The 16,324-nt window shown below is 44.7% G+C and overlaps 1 protein-coding gene across 2 annotated transcripts in view; it reads right to left on the reverse strand.

The window, feature by feature from the left end:
- Positions 1–16,324, reverse strand: part of LOC117408099 (adenylate cyclase type 5-like) — a 79,040-nt gene that overhangs the window by 36,908 nt on the left and 25,808 nt on the right. For both annotated transcript variants that reach the window (XM_059032619.1, XM_059032618.1), the window contains exons 2-3: positions 5,849–5,998; positions 5,118–5,239 (exon numbers count right to left, since the gene is read on the reverse strand). In XM_059032619.1, coding sequence (XP_058888602.1) covers positions 5,118–5,239; positions 5,849–5,998 — 272 coding nt within the window. The remainder of the gene's footprint in view (positions 1–5,117; positions 5,240–5,848; positions 5,999–16,324) is intronic.

Here is a 16,324-nt window from a genome sequence, read left to right on the forward strand (position 1 = left end):
GGGCCTGCGAAACCAGCCGCGGGGGGTTAAAGTTATGGAGGACCCAATCTTATCACCTTGGCAACAACAGCAAAATAACTATGGTAACAGCCACGCAAGAGCTAGCAGATAAGTCAACATGCCCCTGTGCGAGAGAGCAGGAGTTTCCACACCTTCTGAATCTGTATCAGAGCCTTGGAAGGATGAGTTTTCAACCAGGACAATCCGCTACGAGGTACAACAGCTCTGAAAATGAAGCACATTATTGCATCCGAAGCTTCCACGTTGTTTGCTGACCTTTTGAAGATTTGTGTGCAGTACAGTCCTTATAACTCAACTGAGGCACATGCTCAGCTGCGTACGACTCAACACTCACATGCCAGTGTTTGCATGAACAGCAACAATGTAATGAAGCATGGCGTGAGACACAGACAGCACACACATTCCCCATCTAGCTGCTGTGCTTCAAGCCTACTGTCATGAGGCCAGTAAAAGCAAGCCAGCTAGCCGATAACATCTTAACAGATGACTTCATCTAAACCATTTGAGCTTTGTCTGGGGAGTGCAAATGGGCTGTGGGGCGGCTCTGGAGGGATAAGGAGAACAATGTGACTGTTTTCAGCACTGCAAGCTACAAAACAGCCTATTCACAAAGAAGTTACTGTCTGGTTTCTTCAAAGTATTACAACTTTCATCATGCTTTAAAACACTTTGAAAGGTAACAGTCTGAACCGCAGTAATAAACTAAAGTAGTGGAGATCACTCCGTTTTGCAATCATGTCACTGTGCTCTGCACCTGGTGGCAATGGGAGGAAGACAGTGCAGTACTGTACAGTATACACGCATGCACGCACGCATGCACGCACGCACGCACGCACGCACACACACAACACCAATAAAGCTTCAAGAGATACACAGATTCTTTAACCAATATTTGCTTAAAGTCAAAACTATTCATTCCATTCCTCCATATCTTCGACCTGCTCGTTATTCGTCGATATGATGCATTTCAGACCTGCAGGCTCTCCAGACTCAGGTTACCGTTCATATTGGCTTCTCTTTTGATGAAGCAAAAAAGAGACTCCAGATAAAAAGCACCTCGTTCAGGCCTTCTCAAAATAGCATACATAACACCAGTCATGTTGTCTAAAGGTGTAGGACTGCTATGGGCTGATCTTAAGTCTCTCTCAAGTTATAATGTACAGTGGCTGCAAATCCATTCCTGGCAACAGACAGATGAATGCACAAACATAGGCTTTTATCTACAAACAATAAGCTAAAGACAGTCATTAACAATAAAGCTATAGCTTTAGGGTAAAGACTCTGCATCACTCCAGTTACCTCTTCAATATTCCCTCTCTTCTGAAGCTGCTTCAGATGCACACACAGCCCTCTCTCTCTCTGAACACTGCAGGCCTCTGCAGGCTGACTGGAAATAGCTCTCTATCAATTATACATCACAGCGCTTTTTCAGTTTAGAGCATGGTGTCAAGCAAGCCCCCTCTGAAGCCCACAGTGAGAGACTTTCTGAAGCCACAGTCCTGGCAATGGAGATCTTTGCATTTCCAACAGGAAGGTTCAGCCTGGTGCCATTAACTCTATTTATCTATTGATGAATGCATTTCTTTATATGTGATCAGTTACTACTCCTATTCACAGAGAAGCCTGTACAGTGGAACACATAGAGCAAGCCTGCTGTCAGCATGCAAAAAACCAGACGAGCATTCTGATTATTAGGGGGGCCTCTAGTAAAGCTGCAAGGTGGAGCCTACAGTTCATTCCAGTCCCATTTCTCAGTTCTACACAGTCTGAGCTCACTCTCTTCTTGCAGTCCATGTGCACATTTTTGAAACAATATGTTCAGGGAGCACATAGTTTCCCACGCTGTTGCTACATTATTTACCAAGCCCTGAGTGACAAGTCTGTGCACGCTGCCCCTTGCAGCTCCTCTGAGTGACAAGTCTGTGCACGCTGCCCCTTGCAGCTCCTCTGAGTGACAAGTCTGTGCACGCTGCCCCTTGCAGCCCCTCTGAGTGACAAGTCTGTGCACGCTGCCCCTTGCAGCCCCTCTGAGTGACAAGTCTGTGCACGCTGCCCCTTGCAGCTCCTATTGAGAGATCTTATATAACATCATAACTATACCAGCCCCGCACAGGATTCACCCTAGACAGTGTGCATCCTACATTAGCTGAGCAGGTTTGTGTGAGGAGGTGGGTAGGGGGTGAAATGAGAAAAGGGGGAATTCAGATCACCTCCATAGAACTGGCAAACAAGCACTCAAAACATCACAATGTTACATATTACATGTACATATAGAAACCAAACCAGGTGTGAAACAAAGAGTAGAATAGGAGAATGCGGTGCTTGTTCTCTCATCTGTGTAACAGACTGACAGTGCTTGCTCCTGGCAGTCTGACTGCTTAAGAAACAGCAAAATCAGGGAGAACAAATTTGGGAAGGGCAGACTTGGGCCGATCTAAGCTGCAGTTTCTAATCTTTAACTCTGGACGAATCTACAGTAGGAGTCAATTGGACTATCTAATGAAAAGCTCTTTATACCTGAACAGTCTCCTGCACTACTATCGTGCCTCTGTGTGTGTCTCAGTGTGTGTGTGTGTGCCTCTGAATGGTATCCTGCACTACTATCATGCCTCTGTGTGTGTGTGTGTGTGTGTGTGTGTGTGTGTGTGTCTCAGTGTGTGTGTGCCTCTGAACAGGATCCTGCACTACTATCATGCCTCTGTGTGTGTCTGTGTGTGTGTGCGTGTGTCTCAGTGTGTCTGTGTGCGCTTCTGAACAGTATCCTGCACTACTATCATGCCTCTGTGTGTGTATGTGTGTGTGTGTGTGTGTGTGTGTCTGAACAGTATCCTGCACTACTATGGGTGGATCATGAGAACTAGAGTGTTGGATTTTTCCTGCTACTGCCGCCATTTTCACACATACATGAATACTTCCTACCATTTGAATCTGCGTAACATTACCCACAGAATCTGAGTAACATTACCCACTGAATCTGAGTAACATTACCCACTGAATCTGTGTAACATTACCCACTGAATCTGTGTAACATTACCCACTGAATCTGTGTAACATTACCCACTGAATCTGAGTAATATTACCCACAGAATCTGTGTAACATTACCCACTGAATCTGCGTAACATTACCCACTGAATCTGAGTAACATTACCCACTGAATCTGAGTAACATTACCCACTGAATCTGTGTAACATTACCCACTGAATCTGTGTAACATTACCCACTGAATCTGAGTAATATTACCCACAGAATCTGAGTAATATTACCCACAGAATCTGAGTAACATTACCCACTGAATCTGTGTAACATTACCCACTGAATCTGAGTAACATTACCCACTGAATCTGAGTAATATTACCCACTGAATCTGCGTAACATTACCCACTGAATCTGAGTAATATTACCCACAGAATCTGAGTAATATTACCCACAGAATCTGAGTAACATTACCCACAGAATCTGCGTAACATTACCCACTGAATCTGAGTAACATTACCCACTGAATCTGCGTAACATTACCCACTGAATCTGTGTAACATTACCCATTGAATCTGAGTAACATTACCCACTGAATCTGAGTAATATTAACCACAGAATCTGAGTAACATTACCCACTGAATCTGAGTAATATTAACCACAGAATCTGAGTAACATTACCCACTGAATCTGAGTAACATTACCCAGTGAATCTGAGTAACATTACCCATTGAATCTGTTTATTACCCCATGATAGGTGTTCTTAATCATCGCTCATGGACATTTTGCCTGAAGATGCACTATCCTTGCACTATTGCTCTTTTGTCATTGTTGATATAACTTGCTGCATCCTTCTTCATACTGTATTTTAGTGGCATTATTTGCACTTACTGTAAACTATACTGTATTGTATATTAAGCTTGCACTGTAACCTTGTATTGCCCTGAACACCTGTAAGTCGCCTTGATAAAAGCATCTGAAAATAAATATTACACAAATTCAGAGGGTAGATACAAAAGCCTTCCTGTCCGGAGGTTAGCGGATTGAAATCACAGCATGTTATGTGATGGCTTTTAAAATGATTTCTTGGACTGTTATGTAATCACAATGGCATCGGCAAAGCACGGCAGTTATGTAACCAGGACTCCACTAATCCAATCTCATCCAGCCATGTAGTGCTCTTTATAACAGGGATCTTCCTTCCCTGTCTTTCCCTGCTTCAGTACAAACACACTGTTTATACAAATTCTACTGAAGACATCGCAGCCCCATACAGAACAGCACCTCGAACCATGCAATACTAGGCTGAGGGAGAGGCTGGGCATTTAAATACAATATATAGTGTGTGTGTGTGTGTCTATAATATATATATATATATATATATATATCAAGCCAAGTTCAATGTTTTTTCTGCTTTCGTTTTTGCACACACACACACACACACACACACACAGACACACACACACTGACACACACACACTGACGCACACACACTGACACACACACACACTGACGCACACACACACACTGATGCACACGCACACACACACTGACGCACACACACACACACACACACACACACAGACACACATACACTGACACACACTGACACACACACCGACACACGCACACACACACTGATGCACGCATACACACACACTGACACCCACACACACACACACACTGACACACACACACACACATACTGACGCACACACACACACACTGACACACACACACTGACACACACGGCTAAATGGTTTGAATCCCATAAGTGTAAATTACAGAGTAAACGTGGGATATGAAAAAAAAAACTGAACACTGGGAACAGCAAGCTATGAACAGACCCTCTCTCCACTGTATCTAACAAATGCAGCTGAATTTCACAATGTCAGGGTGATACAGTTTGGCAAAGTGTATTACTTAAATACATTTATTTTGCTGGAAGCCTTGGTATATCTCGGTTCAAATAAAAAGCAGTGTACAAAGTAAAACTGTGAAAAGCAACATGATCATGCCACTTGCACTCCTCACACTGTACTGTGTATTAACCACTGAACCACTAAATAAACACACACAGTCAGAGATCTCTTTGAAGTGTTACACTATCTATACTGCTTACCTCACGTTGTCATGCTTCTGGATGTAAATCTTATGAAACATCATATCCTCCTGCTTGGCATTGATATCAGCTTTCATCTCCATGGCAACGTGGCGGGGCAGAACAGAGAGCAGGAGGCGCTCCTGTGGAGTCAAGCAGATGCACAAATTACAGCCCCTCCCCTTGGCAAGCTCTTTAATTACAGTCCCTCCCCTTGGAAAGCTTTTTAATTACAGCCCCTCCCCTTGGAAAGCTTTTTAATTACAGCCCCTCCCCTTGGCAAGCACTTTAATTACAGCCCCTCCCCTTGGAAAGCTCTTTAATTGAGCCATGTAGACAGGTCTTGCTAGGACTAGCTGCCCCTCACCTGTTGCTGGTTCTCTCTCTGCGAGTGCAGTCTTGCTTGGACTGGGACTCCTCACCTGTTGCTGGTTCTCTCTCTGCGAGTGCAGTCTTGCTTGGACTGGGACTCCTCACCTGTTGCTGGTTCTCTCTCTGCGAGTGCAGTCTTGCTTGGACTGGGACTCCTCACCTGTTGCTGGCTCTCTCTCTGCGAGTGCAGTCTTGCTTGGACTGGGACTCCTCACCTGTTGCTGGTTCTCTCTCTGCGAGTGCAGTCTTGCTTGGACTGGGACTCCTCACCTGTTGCTGGTTCTCTCTCTGCGAGTGCAGTCTTGCTTGGACTGGGACTCCTCACCTGTTGCTGGCTCTCTCTCTGCGAGTGCAGTCTTGCTTGGACTGGGACTCCTCACCTGTTGCTGGTTCTCTCTCTGCGAGTGCAGTCTTGCTTGGATGCACTCCCTGGTCTCCTGGAAGGCTTGCCGCTGGGACCCCTCTGCTGGATAGTGGGTGCACACTCCCACGATGTTCGTGCAGGAGAAGATCAGCACGTTGGAGACCAGCTGGAAGCCAATGGGAGACACTGGGGTCAGAACACAGCATACAGGACAGGCAATTATTTATACAAACCTTTACTATTACAAATATTATCATTATATATTAATGTACAGCCCCTTACACCATTACTAGACCTATATAGTTTTGGTTTATTTGTAATACAATTTAAATGATATACACAATGGAATGCCTAGCTGTGATTCAGTTGTTATAGTATCTGGTAGAAATGGATCACTCTGTATTGAAGGTGGATTTTGTCAGGCTACAGTATCTGCAGTTCCATGTGGACAGCATCATGTTTTCAGCACCTCAATCTGATGGGCTGCTCATGGAGCAGGTCAACACTGTCAGGGCTGCTTCTTCCACTGTTGTTCTTCTTGGTTTTTATGAAGAGCAGCTCATCTTGTCATGAAAATGTTATTCACAGCACTGGAGACAAACAGACAGCTGATCTTTCCACAGCAGTCTCAGGTTCATTTAGAATAGAAAGCAAAGAAAGAACGAAACAACGATGAGTTTTCAAGACACCATGTCTTGCTTTTGAGAGTGAATATTACATAGGTTTCTCCAAAACTGCAAGGAGATGATGCAGACAAATACAGACACATTCAGTGCTAAAAAGAAATCATGAGCAGAGTTCTAATAAATGAGCTGGAGGAATTGTGATGGGACAGCGCTACAGCATCGTACCTGTCACCCAGTGGTACACTAACCATCCCATGATGGGACAACGCTACAGCATTGTACCTGTCTCCCAGTGGTACACTAACCATCCCATGATGGGACAACGCTACAGCATCGTACCTGTCACCCAGTGGTACACTAACCATCCCATGATGGGACAACGCTACAGCATTGTACCTGTCTCCCAGTGGTACACTAACCATCCCATGATGGGACAGCACTACAGCATCGTACCTGTCACCCAGTGGTACACTAACTATCCCATGATGGGACAACGCTACAGCATTGTACCTGTCTCCCAGTGGTACACTAACCATCCCATGATGGGACAGCACTACAGCATCGTACCTGTCACCCAGTGGTACACTAACCATCCCATGATGGGACAACGCTACAACATCGTACCTGTCTCCCAGTGGTACAATAACACGACAGAAACAGAACAGAAACAGAACAGGAAGACCACAGTGCAAGAACAGAAAGCACGATAGAGCAACAGAAGGTATGACAGTACAACAGAAAGCATGACAGTGCAAGAACAGGAAGACGACAGTGCAAAAACAGAAAGCACAACAGTGTAACAGAAAACATGACAGTGCAACAGAAAGCATGGCAGTGCAAGAACAGAAACACGACAGTGCAAGAACAGAAAACATGACAGTGCAAGAAAAGAAACACGACAGTGCAAGAACAGAAACACGACAATGCAAGAACAGAAAGCATGGCAGTGCAAGAACAGAAACACGACAGTGCAAGAACAGAAAACATGACAGTGCAAGAAAAGAAACACGACAGTGCAAGAACAGAAACACGACTGTGCAAGAACAGAAAACATGACAGTGCAAGAACAGAAACACGACAGTGCAAGAACAGAAAACATGACAGTGCAAGAACAGAAAACATGACAGTGCAAGAACAGAAACACGACAGTGCAAGAACAGAAAACATGACAGTGCAAGAACAGAAACACGACAGTGCAAGAACAGAAAACACGACTGTGCAAGAACAGAAAACATGACAGTGCAAGAACAGAAACACGACAGTGCAAGAACAGAAACACGACAGTGCAAGAACAGAAAACATGACAGTGCAAGAACAGAAACACGACAGTGCAAGAACAGAAAACATGACAGTGCAAGAACAGAAACACGACAGTGCAAGAACAGGAAGATGACAGTGCAACAGAAAGCATGACAGTGCAAAAACAGAAAGCACGACAGTGCAACAGAAAGCATGACAGTGCAAGAACAGGAAGATGACAGTGCAAGAACAGAAACACGACAGTGCAAGAACAGAAAACATGACAGTGCAAGAAAAGAAACACGACAGTGCAAGAACAGAAACACGACTGTGCAAGAACAGAAACACGACAGTGCAAGAACAGACTGTTAAAAACATTCATGCTGAATGCCAGCCTGTTCTGCTGTGTTACGACAAGTCACTGTAACTTACATGGCAGTGCATCACTGTCTGCCACTCCAGTGCTACCAGGCAGCTCTTCCTTTTTCTGAGGTACAAATCAAGATCATATTGACATTTAGATGATCTTGATTTGTACCTCAGGACAATTTGTATTATCTTGAGATAATCTGTATTATTATTATTTGTTTATTTAGCAGACGCCTTTATCCAAGGCGACTTACAGAGACTAGGGTGTGTGAACTATGCATCAGCTGCAGAGTCACTTACAATTACGTCTCACCTGAAAGACGGAGCACAAGGAGGTTAAGTGACTTGCTCAGGGTCACACAATGAGTCAGTGGTTGAGGTGGGATTTGAACCAGGGACCTCCTGGTTACAAGCCCTTTTCTTTAACCACTGGACCACACAGCCTTATTATCTTAGGACAAAGAGAAATCACGGTCCACATGAAACACTGCTGCCCATATGTTTCAGGCCTCAGTCCATAGCAGAAGGCTACTCGCTTTAGGATCCACAGCCTAGTTCAGGCTCATTTCCTTAACAAGAACACCTTAAAGGGACGGCATGCTTCAATAGATAAAGCCAAGATCACCAGGCAGGTCTTGCAGGTGTGTGTATTTCAACAAGGTTTAATCAAAGTGCTTTTCCTGTACACACTCCCTACAGTACAAAGTACGGGGAGACTGAACACAATGATGACAGAAGCTGGGTGTCCTACCAGACTGTGCAAGGCTTTGAAATACATGAAGATGAATGCTAGGGTAGTTTGTGAATATATTAACCCTTTTTATTAATACTATTTGTAGTTGAAGATGTACTTGCAATAGTCTTATTGTTTTGTACCACACATGACTTGCTGTATTATAATAAAACCCTTCTGGTTTCTGTCATGTTTTCTACACAAGGGGGTGCATTACATAGATCATGTGTGTGTGTTACCAAAGACGATTTCAAGATAAGCGTTACTCTTTGTACACAATCTGAACAATACCTGTTAAAAAAGCAAGCTGAATTTGTCTTTGTCAATGTTTGCAAATAATGAAGAGGTGACACTCTTGAGTTTTACAATGATCCAAACCAGCTGTAACCAAGGTGCTGGAGAGCATCCCCTGGATATGTACACTTCCAGCTGCAATATTATTCCTGCAGGTTAATGATTGCCAGCGCTTTCATAGGAAGAGGGGGTGAGGTACAGTACTGAAGCACTTCTTAAATATGTACAGGCTGCAGAAACTGGTTTCATTGACTGCCTTTTAACAGGACTTTCCTTTTTACATTTGAACAAACTTTTGTTGTTTTTTGTGTTATTTGTATCTTGACTTTGACAACAGCAATTCTTATCCTTACTCCCCCCCCCCCCCCCCCCCCCCTTAGAGAGGACTTTGACAACACTGTTGAAATACACACACAAGACCAGTGACCTGCCTGGTGATCTTGGCTTTATCTACTGAAGCATGCCGTCGCCTCAAGGTGTAGAATTTATTTGCTAAACAATGAAATACAAATACACTCATATTAAGCCTAAAGCCTGGAAGTTATGTTCTGGTAAACATGTTCTAGTTTTATAGCAGGCACTCTATGCAGACATACAGTGTATGGCATGTGTGCTGTGTTTGATACAGGGGGGTTGATAGAATTAATAGATTACTGTAGATCTTAACGTAAGTACAGACACCAGCATCAAGACAACATAATGGCAAGATACTGTGCTAGCGAGAGTACTGCATCCAAACTCCAAATGCAGCTTTCCGCCCCTTTGCGCGGGGGCCAGAGGCAGGAGACACATCTCCCAGCATGAAAGTGCTTTTGATCTGTGTGACTCCTGGCCAGTGCAGGAGGCTTAGCCTGTCTGAAACGGGCTGTTCTGGGTCATGCGTCAGCATGATTGGACACAGCAGCTACCGTGGGTGTCCTTTGATCCAGATTAGAAAAAGAAGAAAGCACACAAACACAAAAAACTAACAACCTCACCAGTATGGCATAACCATACAAAACGTCTGGAGTGAGCAATATAAATAAATGCTTACGAAGAAGGAGTCTCAAATGTCAAACTGTACCTTTGAAGAACGGACCACGAAGCCCAGTAATATACAGAACATGGAACTCTGTACAGAGATGCTGAGCTCTGCTCAACTACAACACATTCTCATTTCATCTCCAATGCCACCCACTTACAGCCTTTTACAAACTACGTCACAGCTTAGAGGTGCTGAGACACACTGTGATGTTAAGAGCTAGCATGCCAAACTCATTTCAAAACTTATATACGGTCAGTGTTCCAACACGGTAGCAAACATTTCTACCCTCAGACCCAGATGCGGTCCTTCTCTCCCAAGGATCATGCTACATAAAAATGAACAGTGAAAAGGTCACGTCTTTTTATTAAATTACACACAGGGTGGTGTCTCCAAACAGCCTCGCTCCTAGTAGAAAAACTACCATATGCTGCATTTAATTTGAAGGTTTTGGGGAAGGTCACATTCTGTCTGCAGTGTCTAGATTTGTTTTTTTGGCAGTGCGTGACTTAGACAAGAAATCCGGAGTTCACATCCATCGAACACTGATGATTCCTGGAAAGTTAGGAATGGTAACGCCTCTTAAACACAACACCACCACGTGGAATGTTCTTGAATAAGTAGCACTTTTAAATCACTGTACACGGCAAGAAAGCCTGGTTTACACAGAGACTGTCCAATGTAATAACACTGTGGTATGAAAAGCTTAGAAGCAGGTAGGCATTTGTTTGGCAGGGTTAAGTCTTATTAACTCTGTAAGAAGAGATTTGGATTTGGATGTTCAAACCATTTCTGTACAGCGGGTACTGTAGTAACCAAAGCATGTGATCTAAAGAAACCAAACAGCAATATTAATAACATTAGCAGGATGTTCCTACTGTTTGATGAACTTGCTGGTTTCCTTCAGTACATTTGCAGTTGTCACACAATGACAAATACAATAATAATACAGTCAGCCCAAAATATTTCATTTTACTGTAATTAAAACAATGAAAAGGCTACATTATTTTTAAAAGCTGACATGTTAATCAATACTTGTGTACATTTTACACACAAATCTCAAAGAAAACCCTTTAATAAAATGTGATATTGTATCCTGTTGTATATCCTACACCAGTGGTACTCAACTGGCCCTCAAGAGCTAATCCAGTCCAGGTTTTTACTCCAAGCAGGTTCTAATGTAGTTAATTGAAGCTGTTAAGGAGCAATCAAGTGATTTAGGACCTGGCTGGAATAAAGACCAGGACTGGAGTGGATCTCAAGGGCCTGTTGAGTACCACTGCCCTGCACTGTAGACTCCACATCTTTCATGGAGCAATGTTAATCAGAGGCGACTGCAGGGTATTTGGCTGATCTCAATCACTAAACAGCTGAAAGCGTGCCAGTTGTCAGCACAGCTTTGGAATGTACTGTACAGTAAGCCTGAGCACACCGTTTCTTCTTCTGGATCAACAATCTGTTAGCACTGCAGCAATACAGCAGCGTTATGGAACACAAACAATACTGGCCTTTCATTCACTTCCGAGGGAGTTCTTTCCTGGACCTGAATACAGGTCGGCAGTGTTGAAAGAGTTCACCAGAGAAGCATAAAAGCGACATCAGTTAAAAACGGGTGGAGGAATTTAGTTCTGCCACTCGCTGTCATCATGGGAGACACCATGGACTTGCACTTTCATTTCTTACCAAGCTTGACGTACGGCTCTGACCCTGGATACAGACAGGATAAAGCAATTACAGACTAACTGTCATGACAAATCAATGGACACTCAAGATCAACACCACCCGTTTGCTTTGCTGTTAAGTTGTACTGTACAGCACAAGAAATCCACTACAGATGTCCTCTTAGCCAATCAGAGTGCAGGATTTCACTCCAGTAATTGAACTCCTTAGTTTTACATCACAAGCGTCACCAGATACTTACAACATGGCTTTCTTACCCATTTACAAGGATACAGAACATCATTCCATTACCCTGAGGACATTGTGGTTTCAGAGAGAATTCAGTGAAGAGGGTGCGAGTCATGAAGAACCTGAACCCAAAGCATCAGAAGGGTAACTGGAGACTGAGGAAAAGGAAGAGGTGATTTCTCCATTGCAGTCCCTACAGTATATGGAAATGGCTGCAAAGCCATGTTGCTGGTTCTGATTCACTATTAGGAACCAGACAAACTTCAATGGGCCGAATAGCCTCCTATTGTTTTAACTTTTCTTATGCTCTAATGCATTAAACAAAATGTTTCCCTTATCCTTTCCTACAGTTGCACTTCATATCTATAAATCTGTTTTCCACAAACCCAGGACACACTGTACTAATCAAAGAGCACATTATGATCTTGCTTGGCAATAAACTCCAGCTTGTTCCCGTCAGCACCATTTACTACTATGAGGAACATCTCAAGGGGAAACATTTGTTGCTTTAGGCTCCTTTGTGTGGCATGTGATTCTGTTTGGCTCCTTTGTCCAGAAGAAGCCACTGTGTTCCACATGGCGGATATAATTTTGGTTTAGTGACTTGAGAAGTACAGGCAAGAGCCTATGAGAAATCAGATGGACTAGATTATGCAAGAACCACCAAGTCTGCACTGTACCAGTGACACCCATAACACAGCCATTGATATACTGTGCTGTGTATACACACTACATTAGGTACGGTGATATACTGTGCTGTCTATACACACTACATTAGGTACAGTGATACAGTATACTGTGCTGTGTATACACACTACATTAGGTACAGTGATGCAGTATACTGTGCTGTGTATACACACTGCATTGCCTTTTGCAATGTGATGAAGGATATTTCAATCAGCAGGCAATCCAAATCGACTCTACTGTACCGTATATGAATCCTGTTGGAATCGCCTGCCTGTTAAGATCTCAATGACAGTACAGTGGAAAAACCCCAGTGTTACTTACTGTCAGAGATGTCAGTCTTATTAATGAATTATGCAGCATATGAACTGCACAGCATGTGCTCACAATGGCACTGCCAGTGACGAAAAGGGAAAACTACACAGCTTGTGCCAGACAGCATTAACATATGCAGCTCTTGTATACTACATCCTGTGGCAAATGTTTGCAGAGTTGAAAACTGTAATGTAAGCAAACAAGGCCTTTGTGCTCTTAAAGGGATAACAGTAACTCGAATTACAGTACAACAAGCAGCAGTATTAAAAGAATGTAGAGCTCACAAAATACACTTTAGTGTAGCCATTTATTTACCTGCGTGTTTAAAAAAAAACATTATTTGAAATGCAGAGAATGAAACAAGAAAAATAATTGTGTAAAATCTAAACAAATTCTGCCCAAATCCAATTGAAATGTCAAAACTTGGATCCAGATACGAAAGTTGTTGTGCTGATGTTGAGCTCCTCTTCACAGCAGAGCAGGCCTGTAGTGTATTTGTATTCTCAATGCAGTTTGGCTGCACCGCCTCTCACACTCACGGGAACTCTTGGTGATGAGGGGGGATCCACCGCCTCTCACACTCACGGGAACTCTTGGTGATGAGGGGGGATCCACCGCCTCTCACACTCACGGGAACTCTTGGTGATGAGGGGGGATCCACCGCCTCTCACACTCACGGGAACTCTTGGTGATGAGGGGGGATCCACCGCCTCTCACACTCACGGGAACTCTTAGTGATGAGGGGGGATCCACCGCCTCTCACACTCACGGGAACTCTTAGTGATGAGGGGGGATCCACCGCCTCTCACACTCACGGGAACTCTTAGTGATGAGGGGGGATCCACCGCCTCTCACACTCACGGGAACTCTTAGTGATGAGGGGGGATCCACCGCCTCTCACACTCACGGGAACTCTTAGTGATGAGGGGGGATCCACCGCCTCTCACACTCACGGGAACTCTTGGTGATGAGGGGGGATCCACCGCCTCTCACACTCACGGGAACTCTTGGTGATGAGGGGGGATCCACCGCCTCTCACACTCACGGGAACTCTTGGTGATGAGGGGGGATCCACCGCCTCTCACACTCACGGGAACTCTTGGTGATGAGGGGGGATCCACCGCCTCTCACACTCACGGGAACTCTTAGTGATGAGGGGGGATCCACCGCCTCTCACACTCACGGGAACTCTTAGTGATGAGGGGGGATCCACCGCCTCTCACACTCACGGGAACTCTTAGTGATGAGGGGGGATCCACCGCCTCTCACACTCACGGGAACTCTTAGTGATGAGGGGGGATCCACCGCCTCTCACACTCACGGGAACTCTTAGTGATGAGGGGGGATCCACCGTCTCTCACACTCACGGGAACTCTTGGTGATGAGGGGGGATCCACCGCCTCTCACACTCACGGGAACTCTTAGTGATGAGGGGGGATCCACCGCCTCTCACACTCACGGGAACTCTTGGTGATGAGGGGGGATCCACCGCCTCTCACACTCACGGGAACTCTTGGTGATGAGGGGGGATCCACCGCCTCTCACACTCACGGGAACTCTTAGTGATGAGGGGGGATCCACCGCCTCTCACACTCACGGGAACTCTTGGTGATGAGGGGGGATCCACCGCCTCTCACACTCACGGGAACTCTTGGTGATGAGGGGGGATCCACCGCCTCTCACACTCACGGGAACTCTTGGTGATGAGGGGGGATCCACCGCCTCTCACACTCACGGGAACTCTTGGTGATGAGGGGGGATCCACCGCCTCTCACACTCACGGGAACTCTTGGTGATGAGGGGGGATCCACCGCCTCTCACACTCACGGGAACTCTTGGTGATGAGGGGGGATTGCCACGGCTCTAGAAGCATGTTTGCACAGCCAAAGGCAGTGATGCCCAATGAAAGAAAAGTAGATTCATGTGATGCAGGCTTGGTTTCAAATACTATGTGACTGTGATCGGCTTTCAGGCAAACACAAGAAAATCTGCTTTCCCTGTCCAGAGGATAAGGCAGCTTTATTATATATCAGAACAGGGTCACTTGTGGATCTTATATGGGAAATGTTCAACAACTGTGCACTCAAATAAACCCTTTACTGTAGTACTGTGAATCAGCCAAGCGTTACAAAGAATAGACTTCAGCACAACAGATCCATGAATCATGTTCAAATCTGTCAGCTTTATACAGGCAGCACGATTCACTGTTACTTCAGCGATTGTTTTAATCAATATTTAGTCTGGTTTGAAAAAGCTTTGCAATCGCCAAGTTTAAAATTTGAAGTGTTTTTAAAAACAACCAAAGTGATTATTTGTCAATTTTCTGGAGGGATTTGATCTCTGCACAAGAAAGTAAGTTTACAAGCATACATGAGAACCAAACTCATTCACTGTGAGGATTCTCTCCACTCCGACTACTTTCCCAACCTGCTGCATAATCTGGACTTAAATAAGGACAAGGATTTCAAGTCAGGAAAGGGGCTTTGATTTTTAAAAGGCAACTTTTACACACATCTGCAACACTACTGAATGACTTTGTGCTGAGCTTACAGTACTGTCATTTCTGCTTGTACCAGTGATAACAAATATTGGTTATAATATTCAAATAATTGTCCCATCATTCACTCTGTAAATCAATCGTACAATAAAAATGTCTCCAGAGCTCCTTGATTATAACGAATGTCCTAGATAAGATACCATTCCACCGTGTACTGAAATATCTACAGTGAACAGCGTTTCTGGAACTGGGAGTCCCAGCTTTTCCACTGTGTAACCACTTCAGAGCTCCACAGGAGGACTGTACGGATACAGGGTTATGGTTTGGAAATGGTCAGCTCAGATAAAACACTGATTCACTGTACCACAATTTGTTAAACTCTGTATACGCTGGTTCAGATTCAATCTCAGTCACCAGCAGAAGCTCACAGCTCGTGTTGCTCCTCCACTGCGACTCAATGTTTGTGCACATGCAGAACACATGTGATTAAGTGGCATCAACCTCCATACTGTGTGTGTGTGTGTGTGTGAGCGCTCTGTGTGTGTGTGTGTGAGCGCTCTGTGTGTGTGTGTGTGTGTGAGCGCTCTGTGTGTGTGTGTGTGAGCGCTCTGTGTGTGTGTGTGTGTGTGAGCGCTCTGTGTGTGTGTGTGTGAGCGCTCTGTGTGTGTGTGTGTGTGTGTGAGCGCTCTGTGTGTGTGTGTGAGCGCTCTGTGTGTGTGTGTGTGTGTGAGCGCTCTGTGTGTGTGTGTGAGCGCTCTGTGTGTGTGTGTGTGTGTGAGCGCTCTGTGTGTGTGTGTGTGTGTGAG

The sequence above is a fragment of the Acipenser ruthenus genome, chromosome 10 (assembly GCF_902713425.1).
Source record: "Acipenser ruthenus chromosome 10, fAciRut3.2 maternal haplotype, whole genome shotgun sequence".
In the NCBI taxonomy this organism is placed as follows: domain Eukaryota; kingdom Metazoa; phylum Chordata; class Actinopteri; order Acipenseriformes; family Acipenseridae; genus Acipenser; species Acipenser ruthenus.